General features: G+C 44.8%; 1 protein-coding gene across 1 annotated transcript; it reads right to left on the reverse strand.

The window, feature by feature from the left end:
* Positions 1 to 302: 302 nt before the first annotated feature.
* LOC145357257 (nitric oxide synthase, inducible-like) lies at positions 303 to 21691 on the reverse strand. Its single transcript, XM_080210434.1, has 26 exons — positions 21447 to 21691; positions 20960 to 21011; positions 19698 to 19841; positions 18647 to 18795; positions 17250 to 17412; positions 17052 to 17143; positions 16348 to 16489; positions 14791 to 14930; positions 14465 to 14639; positions 14001 to 14102; positions 12718 to 12912; positions 11494 to 11576; positions 11022 to 11166; positions 10565 to 10669; positions 9845 to 9897; positions 9169 to 9343; positions 7777 to 7909; positions 7571 to 7649; positions 7287 to 7477; positions 6457 to 6614; positions 4508 to 4718; positions 4327 to 4414; positions 4091 to 4212; positions 3199 to 3347; positions 2101 to 2295; positions 303 to 1293 (listed from the first exon to the last, which is right to left on the reverse strand). Exons 1-26 carry the CDS (start codon positions 21560 to 21562, stop codon positions 1243 to 1245), a joined length of 3408 nt encoding a protein of 1135 aa, XP_080066560.1. The 5' UTR covers positions 21563 to 21691; the 3' UTR covers positions 303 to 1242.
* Positions 21692 to 22369: the final 678 nt, after the last annotated feature.

Genomic DNA, 22369 nt, shown 5'->3' on the forward strand with positions numbered 1-22369 from the left:
TCTCATCTGAAAGATGGCACCTCCAACAGTGTTGTACTGTACTGGGCTTATCTATTTGAACTGGATAAGTCTCTGTGAACGTGCCATTTTCTGACTTAACTGCCACCCACTGAGATGTGCCCTCCATTTCTTTGCTGACTTGTTTTTTTTTATATATATATCTATAACCAAATTCCCCTGATGATATAGTGCTTACAGGCGCAGCGGTGAGGAACACACTGGTTCACCACGAGAGAGAGACAAATCAAAGTGTTAAAATTCATACAACTTTATTTAAAATTCATAATTTATCAATGCTCGTTACATAGATAGCAGCCAGCTGCCACTTAAACACACGCAGAATCTTTTCCAGTCTCAATCTGTCAGTCGATACTGGATATTGCACTCTTAGCCAGACTGTGTTCTTTCAATAAAAGGCACGGTATCTCTCGACTTGATCAGTCGTTTCTTGCAATGTTCTGGCCATTGTAAATGAGTATCAGACTAATCTGTCTTTCCCTGGCTTAATATTGATTGGTGAGCCTTTACAAGCACTGCCCAAAATACAGGTTAAGCCACGCTATGATATTAAAAAGGTACAAATATCAGAATATCAAAACGAAGATGCATCAATAGATTCCCGTAAACAAAATCAACAGTTTTCATCCCTCAAGCACGTTCGGGACGTAACGTCACTGGAAGCTCCATCTCCCACTCGGAAACATCAAAGTGTCAAGAGAGAGAGGATTGAGAAAAGATGATTTCTGGCTGTTTCTTCTTCCCTCTCTCAAGGTGGAGAGTAAAAGTGAATCAAACCCAGTTGCGTTGATTCTGTCATGGCTGTGGTATTATCGATTGACACCCTCTTGTTTTTCCCTGCTCAAGCCAGTTTCTGACACAGTGAAGCCACAATTAAATCTTAAGCAAGAATACAGATTTACCAAACTCATCCCAAAATTAATAACTGCACACTTACAGAGGCCAGAAAAAAAAAACCTATCACTACAAAAATGTAAAGAAAAATCGTTGTTCTTAAAAACTCTTTTTGGATTTCCACTTATGTTTGTGAAAGCGAAAGTGAAATTGAATGCTGTAAGTAACAGAAAGTATTTGGTCCTTTTTGGTCCATTTGTCAGCCAACGGACACATGGCGTGAGCAGCAGAAGATTTGAACCTTGTTAATGCAGTCTTTCCTTCATTCATAATGTCCATTGGCACATTTGTCTTTTTGGCACCATTTGACCCTGTCACAAGGCGGCATCATTATTTCTGGAATGTTGCCCCAAAGATATCTTCGTGATATCGCTTCTGGTTCTGAATAAAAGGAGAGATTGGAGTTAATAAAAATGATATTATAGGACAATAAAGTATAATATTGTTGTGACGATGTGTGATTTTTTTTTAAAAACATATTTACAGGGAACATTAATGACAGCGAGTGATTAGTGTCAGACCTAATATTGTAAGAGTGCTTTACAACACTGGGGTGGCACAGTGGTTAGCACTGCTGCCTCACAGCACCATGGACCTGGGTTCGATTCCCAACTTGGGTCACTGTCCGTGTGGAGTTTGCACATTCTCCCTGTGGGTTCCCTCCACTGCTCTGGTTTCCTCCCAAAGATGTGCGGGTTAGGTGGATTGGCCATGCTAAATTGTGCCCCTTAGTGTCCCAGGATGCGTGGGTTAGAGGGATTAGCGGGGTAACTATGTGGGGTAACGGGAATAGGGCCTGGGTGGGATTGTTGTCGGTGCAGACTTGATGGGCCGACTGGCCTCTTTCTGCACTGTTGGGATTCTATTCCATCTGAGCCCCAGGTCATCCTTGAAATGGCTCATGTGTGCACCACTTAATCTTTGACCAAGTCTGTGGTGAAAGTCTTATTTTCATTTATTAACTCCAGACCCTACTGGGAGTCTCTAAACTTTCATGTCCGTTGGTCCCTAAGCTTGCTATACCTTTGTAAGTGGGGCATGTGTGTCTCCATTTGGGCAATGAGAAATTCTACAAGCGGATGTTTCTCAGTCAGTTGATTTGCAGAGTTTAATCTGGTAATGAGTTTCTTGGACACTCACTGTATGTAATCGGTATAGAATGTGTGGTTGGGGAATGCCTGGACCTACCTTCAGTGTTGTGATGAACTCTTCAGCATCCTCGGCACTCATGCCACCTTGTTTAGCGATGATGTCCTTTAGGGTTTCAGTCACATCCTGCGCCATTTTGATTTCTCCACAGATGTAGATGTGCCCACTCTCTTCATGCAAGACCTTGTAGACTTCAGACGCCAGCTTTTCCCGAAGAATATCTTGTACGTAAGTCTGGTGGGACGGAAGCAGACGTGGGAATGTAAGCATACATTAACTTGGCATTGAAGACCCTGAATTTACATAGTGCCTAGCTCATTCCTCCTCAGACCATAAGAAATTGAAGCAAGAGTGGACACTGTAGTTTCCTCAAGCCTGCTCTGCCATTCAATAAAATCATTGGCTGATCATCTCCCTCAATTCTATTTTCTCTTAAAATCATAAAAAAACGATCATACAATCCCTACTGTGCAAAAGAGGCCATTCGGCCCATTGAGTCCACACTGACTGTCTGACAGAGTATCTTACCCAGCCCCTCTCCCCCACCCTATCCCCAAAACCCCACATTTACCATGGCTAATCCCATCTAACCTACACATCTTGGGGCAATTTAGCGTGGCCAATCGACCTAACCCGCACATCTTTGGATGTGGGAAGAAACCAAGACACCCAAAAGGAAACCCATGCAGACACGGGGAGAATGTGCAGACTCCACACAGACAGTGACCCGAGGCCGAGAATTGATTGCCAACTTGGGCATAGCAAGATTCCACACTTAGCTATCAGACGAATAAGCAACGGACTTGCTTGCAAAAGTTCTGGTTGAAGGATAACTATCGACTAGCAAAACCGAGAGAACTGTCTCGCTCTTTCTTCTTGCAACCACGGTGCTAAGATCTTGTAAGCTTAAGAATAACCTTTCCCTCACTTACAATGGTATTGATCATTCCTGGGGTAGGGCATTAGAGGCTCCCCCCACCTCCCACCCCAGTGTGTCAGCCAAGTGGGTTAGTTAAATGGCTCCCACCAGGTCAGCGTGGTTCAGTTTTGCACCCGTTCCACAACAGGGAGTCTGTGATGGTTTAAAGATAAATCCAACATAAATGCAACCATTGGCGGGTAAGTGGTTCAACTCACCTTCTGACTGCCTGGCTCTCTGGAGTAGGCAGTGTAAACACCCTGCAGGATGCCTTTGTCTTTCAGTGCAAGTGTTTCATCTTTGTAGATGTGATCCATTTCTGAGGTCCGACATCCAAACACCAAAGTCATGGGGCCAGCTTTGATTCCTAAACATCACAGAAACAAGCACGCAAGTTGAAAGGAAATCCGGCCTCCAAAATATTGACAACAACATTTGAGAATGTGCGGCACCAGTTTAAACGGCTGACGGGGGTGCCGGGAGAGGTGAGAGTGTTGGCTCTAATTTATTGTACTGTTGGAATGATGTGAATGGGCCATATCTGAGATGGGAGTGAGGCTCTGAGCATTGATTCTTTCACATACAGGGAATAGTTTTGCGGGGCACCCAACACTATGAGAAGTATCATAGAATCCCTGCAGTGCAGGAGGAGGCCATTTGGCCCATCGATCCCACCCAGGCCCTATCCCCATAACCCCATGCATTTACCCTAACTAGTCCCCCTGACACTAAAGATGTGCGGGTTAGGGGGATTGGCCATGATATATTGCCCCTTAGTGTTGGGGGAATTAGCAGGATAAATATGTGGGGTAATGGGGAGACGGGTTGGGTGGGATCATTGTTGGTACACATTGGATGGGCCAAATGGCCTCATTCTGCAGTGTAGGGATGCTAAGATTTGTTGGCCAGATACTACTCTGGACCTGTTATGAGGGAGGCTACACGAACTACTCTGAGGCTGGCTCTCTCTGCAGTTGTCAATTGTGGTAGTGGGGTGGCGAGGAGCGGGGGGGACAGTCAGACATGAGGACGCTGTTACATGTTGGCTGGTGCAGACCACTCACTGTAAGTAGGAGAGCGAGGAGCGAATTACCAGGCTGTCGAACGTACCTCGTTTCTCAAGGTCGTGCTGTCGCTGTTGCCAGAAGCTTCTGTACGGGGCGATTCCTGTTCCTGGGCCGACCAGAATGCAGGGTTTTGATTGGTTCTTTGGAAGATGGAATCCCGCAGTGCTGGAATTGGCGTAAAAAAAAAAAAATCGGTGAATCTTGAGCCGTTTTGGTGCTGGCCTGACTCGCAGGCTATGAGTGTGCAAAAAAAGCATCCTTTCAAAGCGTGTAACCTACCTGCGCACATAACATGGGACCAGTTCATCAGCTTCCATTGAGTTGAACCAGGTGCTGCAGACGCCATGATGTAAGGGACCTTGACCATCTAAATACAAAGAAAAATATTTAATTCCTGCTTACACTCGTGTGTGTCCATCACCTACTCAAAGTTAGTTAGAGCGCGGATACATCTCTCTACCTTTCGTCCTGTAGTTCACCACTGCAACCGTTAGATGGATTTCTCCTGGGTGCATGTCCAAGGATGAGCTGATGGAGTAATATCGGGGCTTGAGCAGCATTAGCTGAGTGAGGAGGAACAAGGCAGGGCACTCAATGGACTGAAATTCTTCCAGGACTTCCAAGATGGTGGGATTGTGGAAAGATTTCCACTTATCGTACTCCTGGGAATTCTGCGGAGGGACGACAATGCGGTTTTAAAGATTAAATGCTTTCAAAGCATAGGCAGGCATAAACCTGCAGTACAAAGGATTGAGAATGTAGCCCAATCCATCAGGCAAACCAACCTCCCACCCGTTGACTCTGTCTACACTTCCCGCTGCCTTGGAAAAGCAGCCAGCGTAATCAAGCACCCCCAACGTTCCCTTTTCCACCTTTTTCCGTCGGGAAAAAGATACAAAAGTCTGGGGTCACGTACCAACCAATACAAGAACAGCTTCCTCCCTGCTGCCTTCAGACTGTTGAATGGACCTGCCTCGCACTAAGTTGATCTTTCTCTACACCCTAGCTATGATTATAACACCACATTCTGCACCCTCTCCTTTCCTTCTCTATGAACGGTATGCTTTGTGTGTATCGTGCGTCAGAAACAATACTTTTCACTGTATCCCAGAATATGTGACAGTAATAAATCAAATCAAAAATTGGCTTGAATTTCACCACCCCCGCCACCATGGGAATCGGAGTGGGCGAGGGGTGGACCGTGGGAAGTTAAGCTGACCTCAGGCGGGATTTTACAGTTTTGGGATGAGTGAGGCCATAAAGTTCTGCCCAATGAATCACTAACTGTTCCCAGCCCAAAGTTCAGACTCTGTAGAATTTACAAACAAAATAAAGTTCCAGGAAATTTTACATCATTTGGTCTCTTGTTTCTTCTCTCCTGATGAATGAATGATTCGCCCCCTGCCTTCTCTCTCTACATCCTGTTCTAACTGTACGGCTTTCAAATCTCACCATGACAGTGGGAAACTGGAATTCCACAAAACTGGAATTCCACAAAACTGGCAATTAATAGATCGAATCCAGAAACAATTGCAATCAATTTTAAACCAGATTTGCTGGGCCGAAATCCCACGGGAATTTTAGTTGGTTTCACACCCTCCTCCCACCATTGCCCTACCCACGCGCCATGGGGCATGAGGGGGTAACATCATCCAATTCGATCAGTTTCTCAATGTGTGGCTTATGTTAAAAATGCCCCCAAAGAGAGTGACCGTTGCTAAATTGTCATTAAAAACCCCAACTATTTCACTAGATTCGATCAGAGAAGGGATCTTGCCACACCAACCTGGTCTGACAGCAACACGACAGCTCAGCGACTATCACTGATTGCTGTGCAGACACATGGATTTGGGCCGGTGTCTGTGGGAGTTTGCGCATTCTCCCCGTGCTTGCGTGGGTTTTCTCCGGGTGCTCCGGTTTCCTCCCACACCCCAAAAGATGTGCTGTTAGGCTGATTGGTGTAACAAATTGTCCCTAAATTAATCTCCCCTCAATCTGGTTTCCAATATGGAGTGCCATAAGCGTAGACAAGGGTCATGGGTTGAGAGGGGACTCACAATGTTGGAATGGTGGCGTGGGCTCGTTGGGCCGAAGGGCCTGTTTCCCGTGCTGTGTTGTTCTTTGACAGTCGAGATTTCAACATGATCTATATGGGGCACCCACTTAGCCATTTTTTTTATTGCCACGTGTGTGTGTGTGTCTGTGTCTGTGTGTGTGTAATCTTGCTGTGCTCAGTTTAGCTACTGTCTCTCCTGGCAATGATCGCACTTCTAAAGCAACCTCAGTGCTTGTGAACTGGCACCTACAGCAGGGTGGCAGATCCACTCACCAGCGGTTTGCCTGAGGCTCCGGGTGAAGCTGAGTGCTTGTATGGGAGGAGACGGATACCTGCAGCGTTCACACACTCACCTGGCTCAGCTCCAGCAGTCGATTCTTCTCTGATTCATCCGTCGCCAGCTGGGCAAACTTCTTCAGGAGCTGCTGACCGGGTGGGGTGGTGATGTCCAGGAAATGGGTAAAGGCTTGCGCAAGGCTGCAGGCCGGGATTCGCTCATCCAACTTCCAGTCTGTGATCGGCAAAGAACACCCTGTTAGTTCATCCAACAGACCCAGGACAGAAACAGATCCAATATCTCCTCTTATTTCAGGAGTACTTCGTTGGATTTGGTTTATTATTGTCACATGTATTAGTATACAGTGAAAAGTATTGCTTCTTGTGCGCTATACAGACAAAAACATACCATTCATAGACAAGGAAAGGAGAGATTGCAGAATGTAGTGTTACAGTCATAGTTAGGGTGTAGAGAAAGATCAACTTAACGCAAGATAGGTTCAGTCAAAGGTCTGACGGCAGCAGAGAAGAAGTTGTTCTTGAGTCAGTTGATACAAGACTTTTGTATCTTTTTCCCAATGGAAGATGGTGGAAGAGAGAATGTCCAGGGTGCGTGGGGTGCTTAATTATGCTTTTCTGAGGTAGTGGGAAGTGTAGACGGAGTCAATGGATGGGAGCAGAGGATCCCAAGTGACCATGTGGATTCAAGGGCTGGGAGAGGTTCCTGGTGCTCATCCGAGCAACAGGACAGCCCGAGATAGAACTGGAGAATCCCAGCTGTGTGACTGAAGGCGAAGATTATCCCGTGGAAGACTAGCGCAGGGGTGTACGTCAGGGTCTTTTAATTGTTTAATCTGCGTGAAGGGAGCTAGTAAGAGAACGCAAACACTCGAAATGTTTGACTTACCCCTCACACTATTGCCGTTGTTCACCTCCACTTGGATACACTGATGAGCGCTTGGTGTTTCCTTCAGCCTCTTGATCAGGGCATTGACGAGGACCGTCTGATTCTGAGGGAAAACCCCAACATGCTCCCCGGGCAGGTACTGGACTTCCTTGGGGTCCTCGCAGGCCAGCTTGACCAGGATGGTGGAGCGACTGTAATTAGAGAGACACGGGTAAGTACGTGATAGTGAAGGAGAGATGTAAACGAAACCTGAAGCTTTGCTGTTAATAAAAGGATAAGGGTACCTGGACTTGGGACTCTGCAGATTCTCCTTCAATTTGAACTTCATTGGCAGAATTTTCTTTCCTTGCATCTTGGAGAGAGCTGAGGGAATGAGACAAGCAATTATTATCAATCGGGCTACAGAATGGTGAAGTTTTAGCTGCACGGAGGATCTATACAATGTGATATTGGATGGATAATTGTTGCCGCTCTGTAAGTGACTGCCTACCTGCACACAGGTCCAGGGGCCTCGTCTCCGTAGCGAATCTGTATCTGCTGGAATCCCACACGTCACTTCTGATCGCAGACTTGAATTGACCCAACTCCACCTTTCCCCGCACGTTGAAGTCTTTGCAGGCCGTCTGTTGAGAGAGGCAGAGAGAGGGGAACCATAAATACTGTACAAATTGTAATACTTCTGCCTTCAAAGCCACATGATGTCTACGTGGACGTGACTGTCATCACCGTCTGTCTACAAAGCTCATGATCGATCACCAAACACAACATATCCGCCATGATTGAATGGCAGAGCAGACTTGATGGGCCGAGTGGCCTAATTCTGCTCTTATGGTGTCACAAAGTGGTAGAATGTGAGTCTGTAGTAATAGCTATCCTATATTTTCTGATATCATAGAATCACTACAGTGCCATTTGGCCCAATGAGTCTGCACCGACCATAACCCCACACAGGCCCTATCCCCACTACCCCATGTATTTAACCTAGCTAGTACCTCTGACACCAAGGGGCAATTTAGCATGGCCAATCCACCTATCCTGCACATCTTTGGACTGTGGGAGGAAACCGGAGCACCCGGAAGAAACCCACGCAGACACGAGGAGAACGTGCAAACTCCACACAGACAATGACCCAAGTTGGGAATTGAACCCGGGTCCCTGGCATTGTGAGGCAGCAGTGTTAACCAGGCACAGGGAATGACCTGTTGCTCTTTAGTTCCAGCTGTTGGTAACACATTAGTGATTTCAAAGAAAGCAGGGGGCAATTAACAAGAGTGAGAGGAGACTGAGTGGTCGTTATCTAATCTGAATTTTCAACTAAAGAGGCTTTAAAGTGCCTTAAAACACATTAAAATCTTTCTCAATTATTTTCTCTTCTGTCACTTAGCACCACCCTCTCTCGTTACATTCACTCCCAATGAAGAATCAGGGAAACTTGGTCATTCCGCGCCAATCGATGTGCAATAGGAGCGGCACGGTGGCACAGTGGTTAGCACTGCTGCCTCTCAGCACCAGGGACCTGGGTTCAATTCCAAGCTTGGATCACTGTCTGTGCGGAGTCTGCACATTCTCCCCATGTTTGCATGGGTTTCCTCCGGGTGTTCCAGTTTCCTACCACAGTTTGAAAGACGTGCTGGTTAGGTGCATTGGCCGTGCTAAATTCTCCCTCAGTGTACCCGAACAGGGTGTGGCGACTAAGGGATTGTCACTGTCACTTCATTGCAGTGTTAATGCAAGCCTGCTTGTGACACTAATAAATAAATGTTAAAAACAAAACAACATATCTCCCCCTGCATACACACAACCTGATCCCAAATTAGTTGAAGAGGTAGAAAGGTTTTCTGGAAAGTAAGTAATGGTTTTGCCAAACCCAAGGATAACCCACCTTGAATGTGCTGATCGCCCAGTCTACAAAAGATTCCTCCTGTCCGCCCAGTTCATCCCCTTCTCCTGTTTCAGACATCCGGGTTGCCCCGAGTTGTTCCAGCTTCTTATCGAGGGTATGGGCGAAAGCACAGAACTGTGGGTACATGCGGGAGCCCAGTCCAAAGATGGCATAACTGCATAAGAAGCCAAACCAATTTTTAGGTTAGTTGGACCAGAAATGTAAAGCTGCTCATTTAATAAGCTGTAGACCTTCTTTACCACCCCCTAGCAGCATGCCATCCATTCCAGCTGCATCTCAGGTTATTTGTCTGTACATTTATACATAATGAATATATACATTATAGATACTTGTGTGTTGCTCTTGACCTGACTATACTATAGATGGTCTTGCCTGCTGCTTTCCTCCTTATCCATCCTGACGGACTCTCACAAGTAACACAGCAGACAATCCTAACTTGCCATATCAGGAAATATTAATAGAATCGCTACAGTGTAGAAGGAGGCCATTTGGCCCATCGAGCCTCCACCAACAACAATCCCATCCGGGCCTTATCCCTGTAACCTCATGTATTTACCCGACTAGTCCCTCTGACACTAAGGGGCAAATTAGCATGGATCATAGATCGAAGCACTGTTGTCCAAACCAAACCGCAAAATTGAACAGACTTGCTTACCTGAATTTATATGGTTTCAATGGCTTCTTGGTAAACAAAGATTTCTTAAACACCTGCGGCAGGAAAATACATATTTTATTAGAAAATAAACAATTTACTAAGATTATTTTCTAAAGAGAATTTTATAACATTTCCCCAGAATGTCTTCACCTCCAGTCTGATATGAAATCCTAACTCAGACCCTTTTCCTGTTTTATGACATTTAACACTTTGCTGATCTTTCCTGCCTCTTCCTCACTCTGTTCTTAATGACATTCAGAAGGAAAATGGTCCATTCTTCGAATAATTCCTGTTGCACAATTTCTGACCCATCCATCCAACCTTGGGCGAACCTTCCTTCTCGGTTCACAGAATCCCTACAGTGCAGGAGGCCAATTGGCCCATTGGGGCTGTACTGACCACAATCCCACCCAGGGCCTATTCCTGCACTCCCACCCGTTTACCCTGCTAAGCCCTCTGACACTAAGCCTTAGCATGGCCAATCAACCTAAGCCACGCATCTTTGGATTATGGGAGGAAACCGGAGCATCCGGAGAAAACCCACACAAACATGGATGGGCTACCCAATGAAGGGGCAGCACTCCGAAAGCTCGTGTTACCAAATAAACCTGTTGGACTTTAACCTGATGTTGAGAGACTTCTCACTCTAACTAAATCTGATCGTCTTGTGCTGGGAATTGCTCAGAGATTGCTTTACTGATCCAATAACACGCTGCTTACCTCTCCATTTCCAGGTGAATCCCCATTTCCAAAGGTACTGGTTACCACCAAGACCAGCGATTCCTTGCTCAGGTTAGTCAGATCGTAATCATCCATGCAGACAAGCTAATAGTGAAGAACATTGCAACCAAACAACCATTAGAGTCATCATGGATAAGAGGGAGGGCTTTAAAATTAATCAGTTCCTTATTACTTGGTGTATAAAAAGTGATCTAGCACATACATAGAATCCCTACAGTGCAGAAGGAGACCATTCGGCCCATCGAGTTGATATAATGTTGGGAGCTGAGGTGAGGTATTGTGTTCCTACAGGAATACAGCTCACTGCTGCTATACTCGCATTACAAAAATGACTGCGCTTTAAAAATAATCCGTTGGCTGTAAGCTGCATTGGGACACCCTGACGTCACGAAAGGCGCTATATAAATGCAAACCAGTCCTTCCAGCCTTTATTTACCTTGACGTTGAAAGCGCCATTGAACAATGTGCGCAGCTTCTTGGCGAAGGTTTCTGACTTTCCTGTTTCAGTGGCGTACAGAATGGTTGCCTTTGTCCTTTTGGCCATGGTCTTCCGCATCAGAATTGAACTGAACAGCCCTGCCCTGGAAGGAAAGAGACAGTGTTTAATATTTAACAATCTGTTCATGTCCCCCAAATCACCACGACAAGCTAGTATATGTTTTTTTTATTTAAAAAAGTTTGTGAAGACAACACCAAAGCTATAAACAGTAGAAGACAAGAAGTGATATTGGAGAACGTTGGATTTTAGACAGTCAGAGGAAGGAAAGGCCAAGAGAGAAAAGCATCAGAGGTAAGTTTAGATGTTCTAGGAATGAATGAGTGAAACACTCTGCGGAACACTGTATTAGCAAAGGAAAGCTCAGAAAGAGGCCATTCATTTTAAGAGTGAATGTTTTTGACACACTTACAGTGCAAGTTGCTTGAATTTGATCTCATTCTTCTTTGGTCTCCGGCTTTCATCGTGCCAGATATGCGTTTTCCACGCATCAACCTGTGTTAATAGAACATTGATAGGAGGTTAGACCGAGTGATATTGCCTCTGCACTGAAGAAACATTGCCTTTCTGTTTCAGAATAGTGGGCAATATCTATTTATATGTTCTTTGTAAACCTATTACTGAGTGGCCCATTTGAAAGGGTGACCTATGGTAACAAAATAAAAACCAAAACGAGAAAGGAAATTTAATAAACGGCCTTTCCCAGAGTTGAAAAGATACTCCAGAGTCCCGTGCCCACCAGTCACCGAAGGTTTCAAGCATATCGATAGGAGTCTTTTGAGGTTATTCCAATAGGATCCCATCTCAGATTCTACCTCAACTGCAGTTTTCCTCTCCACCCCTTAATTCTCCTCGTGTCCAAAAATACGGCAGTCTTAGTCTTAAATGCACGCAATGCCTGAGCATCTGCAACCTCTTGGGGTACAGATTGGATTCATTCTTAGTTGTCTGTATGATAACATTGGATTAAAGCACAACAGTGTTCCTATTCACGATCCAATGGGCGCTGACATCTAATTTTTGGCAGGAATGGTGATGGAGAGTGGAAATCAGGCTTGCTATTTTCTCCCTTACCTGGGAATTACAGAGACCCTCTATATAATAATACTTCAACTGACACCACAAATAAGATCAGCTATCGGGTACTTGGGAAATGCATAATCTTCTTGGCTCTGTTTGACAAAGCAATTCACCAACACTTAACAATTGGGTCCTTGAGTTTTGAATTTTATTACATGGGAGGCGATGGCCTCGTGGTATTATCGCTAGACTATTAATCCAGAAACTCAGCTAATGTTCTGGGGACCCGGATTCGAATTCCGACATGGCAGATGTTGGAATTTGAATTCAATAAAAAAAAAATCTGGAATTAAGAATCTACGGATGACCATGAAACCATTGCTGATTGTCAGAAAAACCCATCTGGTTCACTTTAGGGAAGGAAATCTGCCGTCCTTGCCTGGTCTGGCCTACATGTGACTCCAGAGCCACAGCAGTGTGGTTAACTCGCAGTTGCCCCCTGAAGTGGCCTAGGGGGCCATTCAGTTCAGTGGTAACTAGGGATGGGCAATAAATGCTGGCCAGCCAGCGATGCCCACGTCCCATAAATGAATAAAAAAAGAAGCTAATTAATTACCTGGTAGTAGAAGAAGGGACTGAGGATGTAGTTCAGTATCTCCTGGTGGAACACTCGTGTGATGCTCCCAGAGATTGGGGGAACAAGCCAGACCCAGTCTCCAGGGCAGCCTCCTCTCAGCCGGAACTCATTCTCCATGTGCTTCATGAAGGACTCTGCGGCAGTGTGGTGATCCATAAGCGTCACGTTCTTTTTCTGCAACCGGAAAATTACGTCATGTAATCAAAGTTCCATCCGTGGAAACGTAATAGGAATTGCTGGAAAACCGGTGCAATGATCCCTAGGAACTACCTTTCAGGTTTGTTTCTCAGGAGAGCTGCCCCTACCCTGTGTTATTGGTCAATTGTGCTTTGTGGAAATTGAACTTTAAACATTGACTTTCAGAGTATATAGCATCATCTCCGAGGACAGATGTCAGATGCCCCATGTATTGGGGGATTATGGGGTGAGGGTGGGAGTTTGGTTGCTTTCCCAGGAAGAGTTGCTACTTCTGAAGGGGAACCTGAACTCTTTCTCCATTCACAATGTCTGTGCATCATTACGTGATCAGTTCTCCCAATTTCCATGGCATCCTCTGGTAAACCCTATTCGAAGATAGGTGGCACGGTGGTTAGCACTGCTGCCTCACAGCGCTAGGGACCCAAGTTCAATTCCAGCCTTTGGATGACTGTCTGTGCAGTTTGCACATTCTCCCCATGTCTGCGTGGGTTCCCTCCCACAGTCCAAGAATGTATGTGCAGGCTTGATGGATCGGCTATGCTCAGTTGCCTCTTAATGTCCCAAGATGGTTTAGGATAGATGGGTTAGCGAGGGTAAAGGTTACAGGATTTGAGCGGGGTGGTGGGCCTGAGTCTGTCAGAGGGTCGGTACAGACCAGAATCTCTTTCTGCACTGTAGGCATTCTATTCTGTGAGGAAAAGGGATAACAAGAAATACCCCCGGTATAATTCCCAAGTTTTCTGAATCTGCATCTCCAATTAGGAGAAAATAGTCAATGTATCTGAATGAAATGATCAGAATTCAACTTTTGAGTTGTCCTTGGTTCAGCCTAAGTCAAAGAGAAATCTCACTACATGTTGGTTGAAGTGCTCCCATCCTCTTCAAACTGAGAGCTTTGCTAATAAGTGATGAAAGTCCTTCTCAATCTTCAAAGAGGTTATTGAATCATTTATTTAACAGGAGGGTGGTCTGGATTGGGCTCTCCTGAATGCAATATGTTTACTTCAGTCTAAAGCGACCGCGCAATGTCATTTCATTCAGAGGTTCGAGTTGCCCCTGCTCACCTGGTAACTGTACAGTACGCCAACGTTGATCTCCACCAATGCCTGGTCTTTCCATAGAGACGCCAGATTTTTTGTTTCCAATCCCATTTTCTTTCCCACTTCCTGCATTGCCAGAAATAAAACGGACAAGGAATTAAATTCAATCAAACTTCAAAACTGGAGAGAAACCCCAGGAGTATTTCTATGTTTTACACTGATGACTTAGCCAATGAAAAGAAAATTACATTTATTATTTTGTTTTAAGAGGCCTGGTTTTGCGTCCTGATAATTGTTAGGGGCTCTGGGTTTACAATCAGAGGTGTCCCTCCAATATATGGTTTTCATTTTAGAGAGGCCATTGTGGGGGGTGGGTAGGGGAAGGAAGTACTCAATGATAAGTTGCCCCTTAACTGTTTCACCCCAGAGTCTCTTTATCATTGACTGTCAGAAGAAGATGTTCGTATGTAGCTAATGTTTGGCAGTACCTCCAGCACGTTGTATCGCTGAACATCGCAGAAGTCTCGAACGCCAATCTCAGAGCTCATGTACCACCCATTGAAGGGGCATCCAGGAAACTCCAAGCCTCCAACTTCCAGTAGCATGTTGGCAACGGCTGGCAGAGCGTACCATCTGAGGCCCAATTCCTTGAACCAGTCTAACCTGTAAGTACAAGTGGGTCTATTAATGATCTGAAGCATATAAAAACAGTGTTTGTAGTGCTCTGGTCATCTGCAGACAGATGGTAGGTTGGAATTGTGTATTTGAGACCATGTCACACCTCAGTGCCTGGGCACTGGAAGTTTGAACTTACTTTGGATGTTCAATTTCCACTTCGAGAACCAGTTCTGGGGGCATTTCAAATACTTCTGGGTCCTGACCGTCAGCCTGAAGGACTAGTGGAAGCACATCATAGCGTCCAAAGCGGGGTTTCCAGCCAAGATCAATGCACACCTAAAAATAAGGCAAACACAAGTCCTTTTACAACAATGCCACATCTTACAGTAGGCTCCAAAGAACTTCAGGATGCAGTCATGTCATGTTAAAATTATGCAGCAGGGCCGCTGGAGACCATTCTTTATGTGAAAAACTTGACCAAATTGGTAGTACAGACTGAGAGTCATAGAGGTTTGCAGCATGGAAACAGGCCCTTCAGCCCAACTTGTTCATGCCATCCTTTTTTTAAACCCCTAAGCTAGTCCCAATTGCTCGTGTTTTCCTCCGTACCCCTCTATATCCATCTTACGCATGTAACTGTCTAAATGCTTTTTAAAAAGTCAAAATTGTCCCCGCCTCTACTACTACCTCTGGCAGCTTGTTCCAGACACTCACCACCCTCTGTGTGAAAAAATTGCCCCTCTGGACCCTTTTGTATCTCTCACCTTAAACCTACGCCCTCTAGTTTTAGACACCCCTACCTTTGGGAGAAGATGTTGACTTTCTAGCTGACCTATGCCCCTCATTATTTCATAGACCTTTATAAGATCACCCTTAAGTCACCCAAGCTCCAATGAAAATGTCCCAGTCTATCCAGCCTCTTCTTATAACTCATTACAGCTCAGTTAATAAGGGGTAAAGAACACAGATGTGGAAATGGAGATTGAAGGGTGGCATGACTCGCGCCTACTCCCAGAAATCTAAGATCAAATTGATGACTAACAAGAAGTAAACATATCGCAGCATTACTGGAGAAATGGGGATAGTGGAGCATTTGCAGGGGGAATCCTGTCAATGAAAATATTTGGGTATCTAAGAATTATAGATGCATGCAGCATGGAGGTGGTCATTTGGCCCACAATGTCTTTGTATTCCACAACTGTTCTTGCCCTGAGGCCCCGTATTGTTTTAGTTTATCCGATTCCCTAAGGTAACTGTCTGAGGGATTCAGAGAACATGTGAGTGAGAGGGGATCTCATAGAAACTTATAAAATTCGAACGGTTAGACAGGGCAGATTCAGAAAGAACGTTCCTGATAGTGACGGGTGTCCTGAATTAGGGATCATAGTTTGAGGGTAACCTTTTAGGACTGAGGTGAGGAGAAATTTCTTCACCCAGGGAGTGGTGAATCTGTGGAATTCACTACCACTGAAAGTAGTTGAGGCCAAAACGTTGTGTGATTTCGAGAGGAAATTAGATATAGCTCTTGGTGCTAAAGGGATCGAGAGTTATGGGTGGAAAGGTGGGATGAGGAGATTGAATTTGATGATCGGTCGTGATCAAAATGAATAGCGGAGTAGGTTGGAAGGGCTGGCTGGCCTGCTCCTGTGTCTATTTTCTATGGCTTTCTTTCTGACTGCCTGAGGACTCTGTTGTAGTGACAAAACGATAACTCCATCCAATAACAGAAACCGTACTGAGATTCATTGCTTACTTGTGTGAATGTCACTCCAGCTGGATCTCCAATGATGGACCCATCTTCTAGCTGATACCCTGCGTAACGGACTAGCTGGCTGTTCCATACCCTAAAGTCATGTTTCCCGTCACTCCTCTGAGGGAAGACAGTGATGGTAGATCTGCAGGGCAAGATTATCCGACGTGTTAGTTACAGAAGAAAGAACTTTTTCCTACGTTACAACACTGCATTCCAACAATCCTGCACTGTGTGTACAGAGTTTTGGGATATTCCGGGCAGGATTTTCCAGCCGCGCTTGGCCCAAAACTGGAAAATCCCACCCAAGGTCAATGGGGGTGGCACAGTGGTTAGCACTGCTACCTCACAGCACTGGGTTCGATTCCTGGCTTGAATCACTGTCTGTGTGGAGTCTGCGTGTTGTCTGTATGCTCCGGTTTTCCCCCCACGCTACAAAGATGTGCCAGTTGGGTGCACTGGCCACGCTAAATTGCCCCTTAGTGTCAGGTGGGCTAGCAGGGTAAATGCATGGGGATTGTGGTCGGTGCAGGCTCGATGGGCCAAATGGCCTCCTTCTGCACTGTAGGCATTCTATGATTCTAACACGTTGGTTGCTGTCTTCATTAAGAGAGCAGACCAAAAAGTTCTGGCCTTCAGATAATTCACACAGTAAATATTTTGGTGTTTTAAGCAATTTTTAACGTTAACGCAGTCTCTGTGCCTACCTTAGGTTCCCATCGTTGGTTGCATACTTAATGTGGGTGCACAAGTGTTCAAACATCTCTTTAGCGGTGGTGCATTTCCGAGCATCAAACACCTGCAAAGACACAGACGTAGTTACAGGGGGGCTGGGTACCGTTCCAGAGGGGGGAAAAAACCAGAACAGGATTGAAAGCCTTGGCGTGGCAGTAAAGGGTACCTACATGGAGATTGGACCACTGGATGCGGCCAATGCATCGAGGGGCATTGCGCCAGGCCTGCTTGGCTGCGAATACCAGCTCCTCGTAGGTCAGGTCATACGTGCCCGTGTCTGTGATGCTTTGGGTGACCTGCTCGACTCGGGCCAGGTGCTCCTCAGTCCTGGGGCTGGGATTGCAAAGAGAAAGGTCAGTATCGTTAACCCAGAGGCTTGTTCCAATCCCGGCTCCCTGATTGTTCATTTAAATCCTATTGGCAGCAAACTTCTGTAACATAGGAGCAGGAGTAGGCCATTCAGCCCATCGAACCGAACCTGCTTCACCATTCAGTACCATCACAGCTGATTGGACACTTCAATGTCTCTTACACCCACTATCCCTGTAACTCTTAACGTTATTGTTAATCAGAAATCTATCAATCTTTGCTTCAAATACACTCGATAATGGAGCTTCCACAGCCCTCTGGGATAGAGAATTCCAATAATTCACAACCAAGGAGGTGATGGTCTAGTGGTATTATCACTAGACTATTAATCCAGAAACTTAGCTATTGTTATGGGGACCCGTGTTCGAATCCTGCCACTGCAGATGTTGGAATTTGAATTCAATTAGAAGAAAACCTGGAATTAAGAATCTACTGATGATCATGAAACAATTGTCAAAGAAACCCATCTGGTTCACTAATGTCCATTAGGGAAGGAAATCTTTATCTGGTTTAACCTACAGGTGACTCCAGAGGCACAGCAATGTGGTTGACTCTCAACTGCCCTCCAAGGGCAACTAGGGATGGGCAATAAATGCTGGCAAACTAGCGATACTCACAAATGAATTAAAAAAACCAACCCTGTGCGTAAAGAAATTTCTCCTCATCTTGATCCTTAGTGGCTTTCCCCTTATTTTGAAATGTTGTCCCTTAGTTCTGGACTCCCCAACCAATCTGATCTGCATCTACACTGCCTATTTAAGTATTGTGCATGCTTCAATGAGATCACCTCTCATTCTTCTCAACTCTAGAATGCCCAATCTCTCTTCCTAAGAAATCCCTGGAACAAGTTTGACAAACCTATCACCAAGCTCTTAATTTGAAAGTTCCGTGTAGTGGCCTCCATGATTTTATATCACGGAAGTTGCCTGTGCTGATACCAGTGCAGGGGAATCTACAACCCACAGGAACTGATCAAATTCGCCTGTCAACCATTGTACAAAGAACAAAGAGCAACCCAGCACGGGAAACAGGCCCTTCGGCCCAACGAGCCCGCGTCTACTGCGTCAGCACGAGAATTCCCACCACTGCAGGACTCTGACTGGTAAATCTATCAACTGAGAGTCAGCAGAAAATAGGAGAGATCATTCGCACCTAAAGGACTGGTAACTCTATATATTCACAATAACATATCCCATACCTTTTGAATGACTCATAATATTGATTGACGAAATCTATAGCCTGGACAAGAAGTTCATCCGGTGGGGTAGGTTTATCTCGAGTCTCTCTGGTCATTGCTTTGGGAGTCATGAGAGAGCCTCGGCAAGATGAAGACTGGCATGGCATGTTCTAAATCAGACAGAGAGAGAAATTAATATCAATCCATCATTTTAATAAAACAGTAACCCTTTTAGAAATATTGAAACGTTGATTCTACATTTCTCCTCTCCATAGAGATATTGAGATGTTTCCTTCCCACTTCAACCACGTCTCAACCCAAAGCAAATTCAGGGCGGCATAAGGGGTGGCACATTGGCACAGTGGATAGCACAGTGCCAGGGGCCCGGGTTCAATTCCCGCCTTGGGTAAGTGTCTGTGTGGAGTTTGCACGTTCTCCCTGTGGGTTTCCTCTGGGTGCTCCAGTTTCCTCCCACACTTCAAAGATGTGCGGGTTAGGTGGATTGGCCGTGCTAAATTGCCCCTTAGTGTCAGGAGGATTAGCAGAGTAAATATTTGAGGTTCCAGGTATAAGATTTGGGTGGGATTGTTGTCGGTGCAGGCTCGATGGCCCAAATGGCCTCCTTCTGCACCGTGGGGATTCTATGACTTGTTTAGAAAGAGGAATTGCAGCAAGTACTTTGGCTGTGTTCCCAATGCCTAAATAAATCTGTTTTTGATGATTTTTGACTGAAGCGTATGATTTTTGGGTAGTATTAAAATCTGGAAATAGCTGACTTCTTAAATGTTGGTTTGAAATATTTTTGGAAATCACTTCCGAAATAACTGGTAAAAGTAATGGCTCCTGTTTCTGTTCACCTAACTTTAATCATGGACAATTGCACCATTATTGCTAGGTATCTTGAACTAACTTCCAAAATTCAATGTATGAACAGACTTATCAGCACTAAAATAAGCTTGTACATTTTGTAGGATTGTTAAACAACGCGAAAACAAAAGCCAACCTCTCATTTTCCAAAAATAGAATGCCCAACGCATGTTAGGGTAGGGAGAGAGGGTTTGAACAATCTTACCCTGACTGCTTTTTGATGTAAGGTGTCCTGGAGTATGGCCCCATTTTCCACATTGGTCAACTTGATAAACTTGGGGGCATAAGGACAACGCATTGGCTCCTTAGCAGGTGGTTCCTTAGTGGGTGGTTCCTTAGTGGGAAGTTGCTATTGGCAAATGATAGATATATATATAAAAAATCAGTTTAGAATCAATTTCCGACCACAAATCTGATTTTATCTTTAAAACAGACCGAACAGGGACATCTGTTGTTGAGACCATTTAAAAAAAATTCTTCTTCCTGCATAAGAACATTCTGAATATAGAAAAAAACCAGAAAATGCTGGAAAATCTCAGCAGGTCTGGCAGCATCTGTGGACAGAGAATGGAGCCAAAATTTCAAATTTAGATGAGCTCTGATGAAGGGTCACGCAGACTCAAAATGTTGACTCCATCCTCTCTCCACAGATGCTGCCAGACCTGCTGAGATTTCCAGCATTTTTTTGTTTTTGTTTCAGATTCCAGCATCCGCAGTAATATGCTTTCGTCTGAACTTATATATCCACAACATTAAAACATCTCAGCCTTGCACACACTTTTTGTTCTAAGTTGCTGCCCAAGTGTTTATAATGAAAAGAAACTGTTTCAAAAGTCAATGCAGAACTTTTAAAACGGGGGGGGGGGGGGGGGGGGGGGGCGGGGAGGGGGGACTGAATTACAATTTCTCTGTTGTTATTATTGCACCCATCTCTGGAAATGATAGTTAAGGCCTGAATCCTGCATGGTAATATTGTGGGGTATGGACTAGATGTGTGTACACTGTAAACTCTTGATATTAAACACCCTTCCTTCCCATTAAGGAACGGCGCAGTACCCTCACAGGTAGGAATTTCTCCCCAAATCTGATTTGATTTATTATTGTCATATGTATTAGTATACAGTAAAAAGTATTGTTTCTTGTGGGCTATACAGACAAAACATGGAGAAGGAAAGGAGAGGGGGTGGGGCAGAAACACACCTGCAACTTAGAATCTATTTTCAAACTTATCTTTATCCAACATTGCTTATTTCAAATGATTTGAATTTTAAGTTTATTTATTAGTGTTACAAATAGGCTACAATGAAGTTACTGTGAAAATCCCCTTCAGTATCTATCCTTATTATCTGATAGAGAATAAAAAGGTTCGATTACAAATTAAGTCCACTTGAAGTTAGCCCAAACTTGGGGCTAACTGGCAACGAAACTTCTGTTTCCCACTGGAAGTGTTTCAGAATGGTTACTCACCTCAGAACCAGCATTGAAGGTCTTGAAGTTGGGAATGTGTCCATTGACGAGGCTGGAGAGAGAGAGAGAGATTGGAAATCATTATCCCAAATTTACATTTCTCTCTAATTGTGATGATCAGTGTTTTTTTTTAAAAAAACCTTTAAAAACAAAGTGTCAAATCGTTTTGGGAGTTCAGTTTAACCCGAACTGGGTAAAAGAGGCAATAATTCGTTAAATACCCATTTTCTCATCGACAGTTTTTGACTTATTCGTTTCTGAAATTGTTAAACAATAATTTGTAAAATGTTGCACTTGATCAAGTGGGAGTATTTAACGGTTCCGATTGCTGAAGTTACGTTTTCTGTTCCAGCAACTGACACCTGTTCAGTTTCAGGGTGGTCTGAACCTGTGTAGCAGGGTGGGCTGGTATCTCAACCAAATTCCCCTAGAAACGGGTTCAGTGAATTGTCTCAATGTCCCGGGGAAATGAACTCTGTTAATGTACCTCTGGCTTTTGCCCACATCCTTCTCGTTGTTGTTCAGATCGGCGGCTGGACTCACTCCGGTTTCATACTTGCCCCTGTACCGGGGTCTTTGCAGGAAAGCCCATGGACAATGCATCTTGCCTCGATTTCTCCTCCTCCTCTCTATTAGCGACCAAAAATAACAATGGAAATCGGCTGCGGCGACAAAACGAGAGAGGAAACTTGCACCTACTCTGACTCGGCAACTTTCTAAAAGTCAAGTATTGGCGACTGAATCGCTGTCTTAACTGTTCAGCTTGCCACTGGCCGCCTTATTTATATACCCCCCGACCACACTAAGTTACACCTTTTATGCAAAACATCGCATAAGTCAAAGGCTGAAATTCAGGAAAACCCCACACTGTTTCCATCTTCCTTGCTGGATCCTCGAACACGAACGTCATCGATTGCAACACCTCTTGTTTCTCTCTTTCAACAGCGACATTTCCACAGCTGTAAGACTGCACTCATGCATCTTCCCCTCCTCTCACTTTCCAACTCAGCACAATTTGCTGGGGAATTTAAAACACTCGCTCACCTCGGCGTTTCAAGAGAGATTTTATTTCGAAGCTGCCCCTGTACAGTAAGTCGCACAACCCCAGGTTAAAGTCCAACAGGTTTATTTGGTAGCAAAAATCCACTAGCTTTGGGAGTGCTGCTCCTTGGTGGGGTGAGTGGGAGTATATAAGGGCATATAAGGACACAAACTCAATTTACAAAGTAATGATTGGAATGCGAGTCTTTACCAAGCCTTAATGGTACAGATAATGTGAGTGGAGAGAGGGTTAAGACTTGATTACCTGTAAAGACTCACATTCTAATCATTCTATAAACTGAGTTTGTGCCTTTATATGTCCTGTTTGTGAATAGAACTCACCTGGCGAAGGGGCAGCACCCTGAATGC

The sequence above is a fragment of the Carcharhinus amblyrhynchos genome, chromosome 23, assembly GCF_965287045.1.
Source record: "Carcharhinus amblyrhynchos chromosome 23, sCarAmb.v2.hapA, whole genome shotgun sequence".
Lineage (NCBI taxonomy): Eukaryota > Metazoa > Chordata > Chondrichthyes > Carcharhiniformes > Carcharhinidae > Carcharhinus > Carcharhinus amblyrhynchos.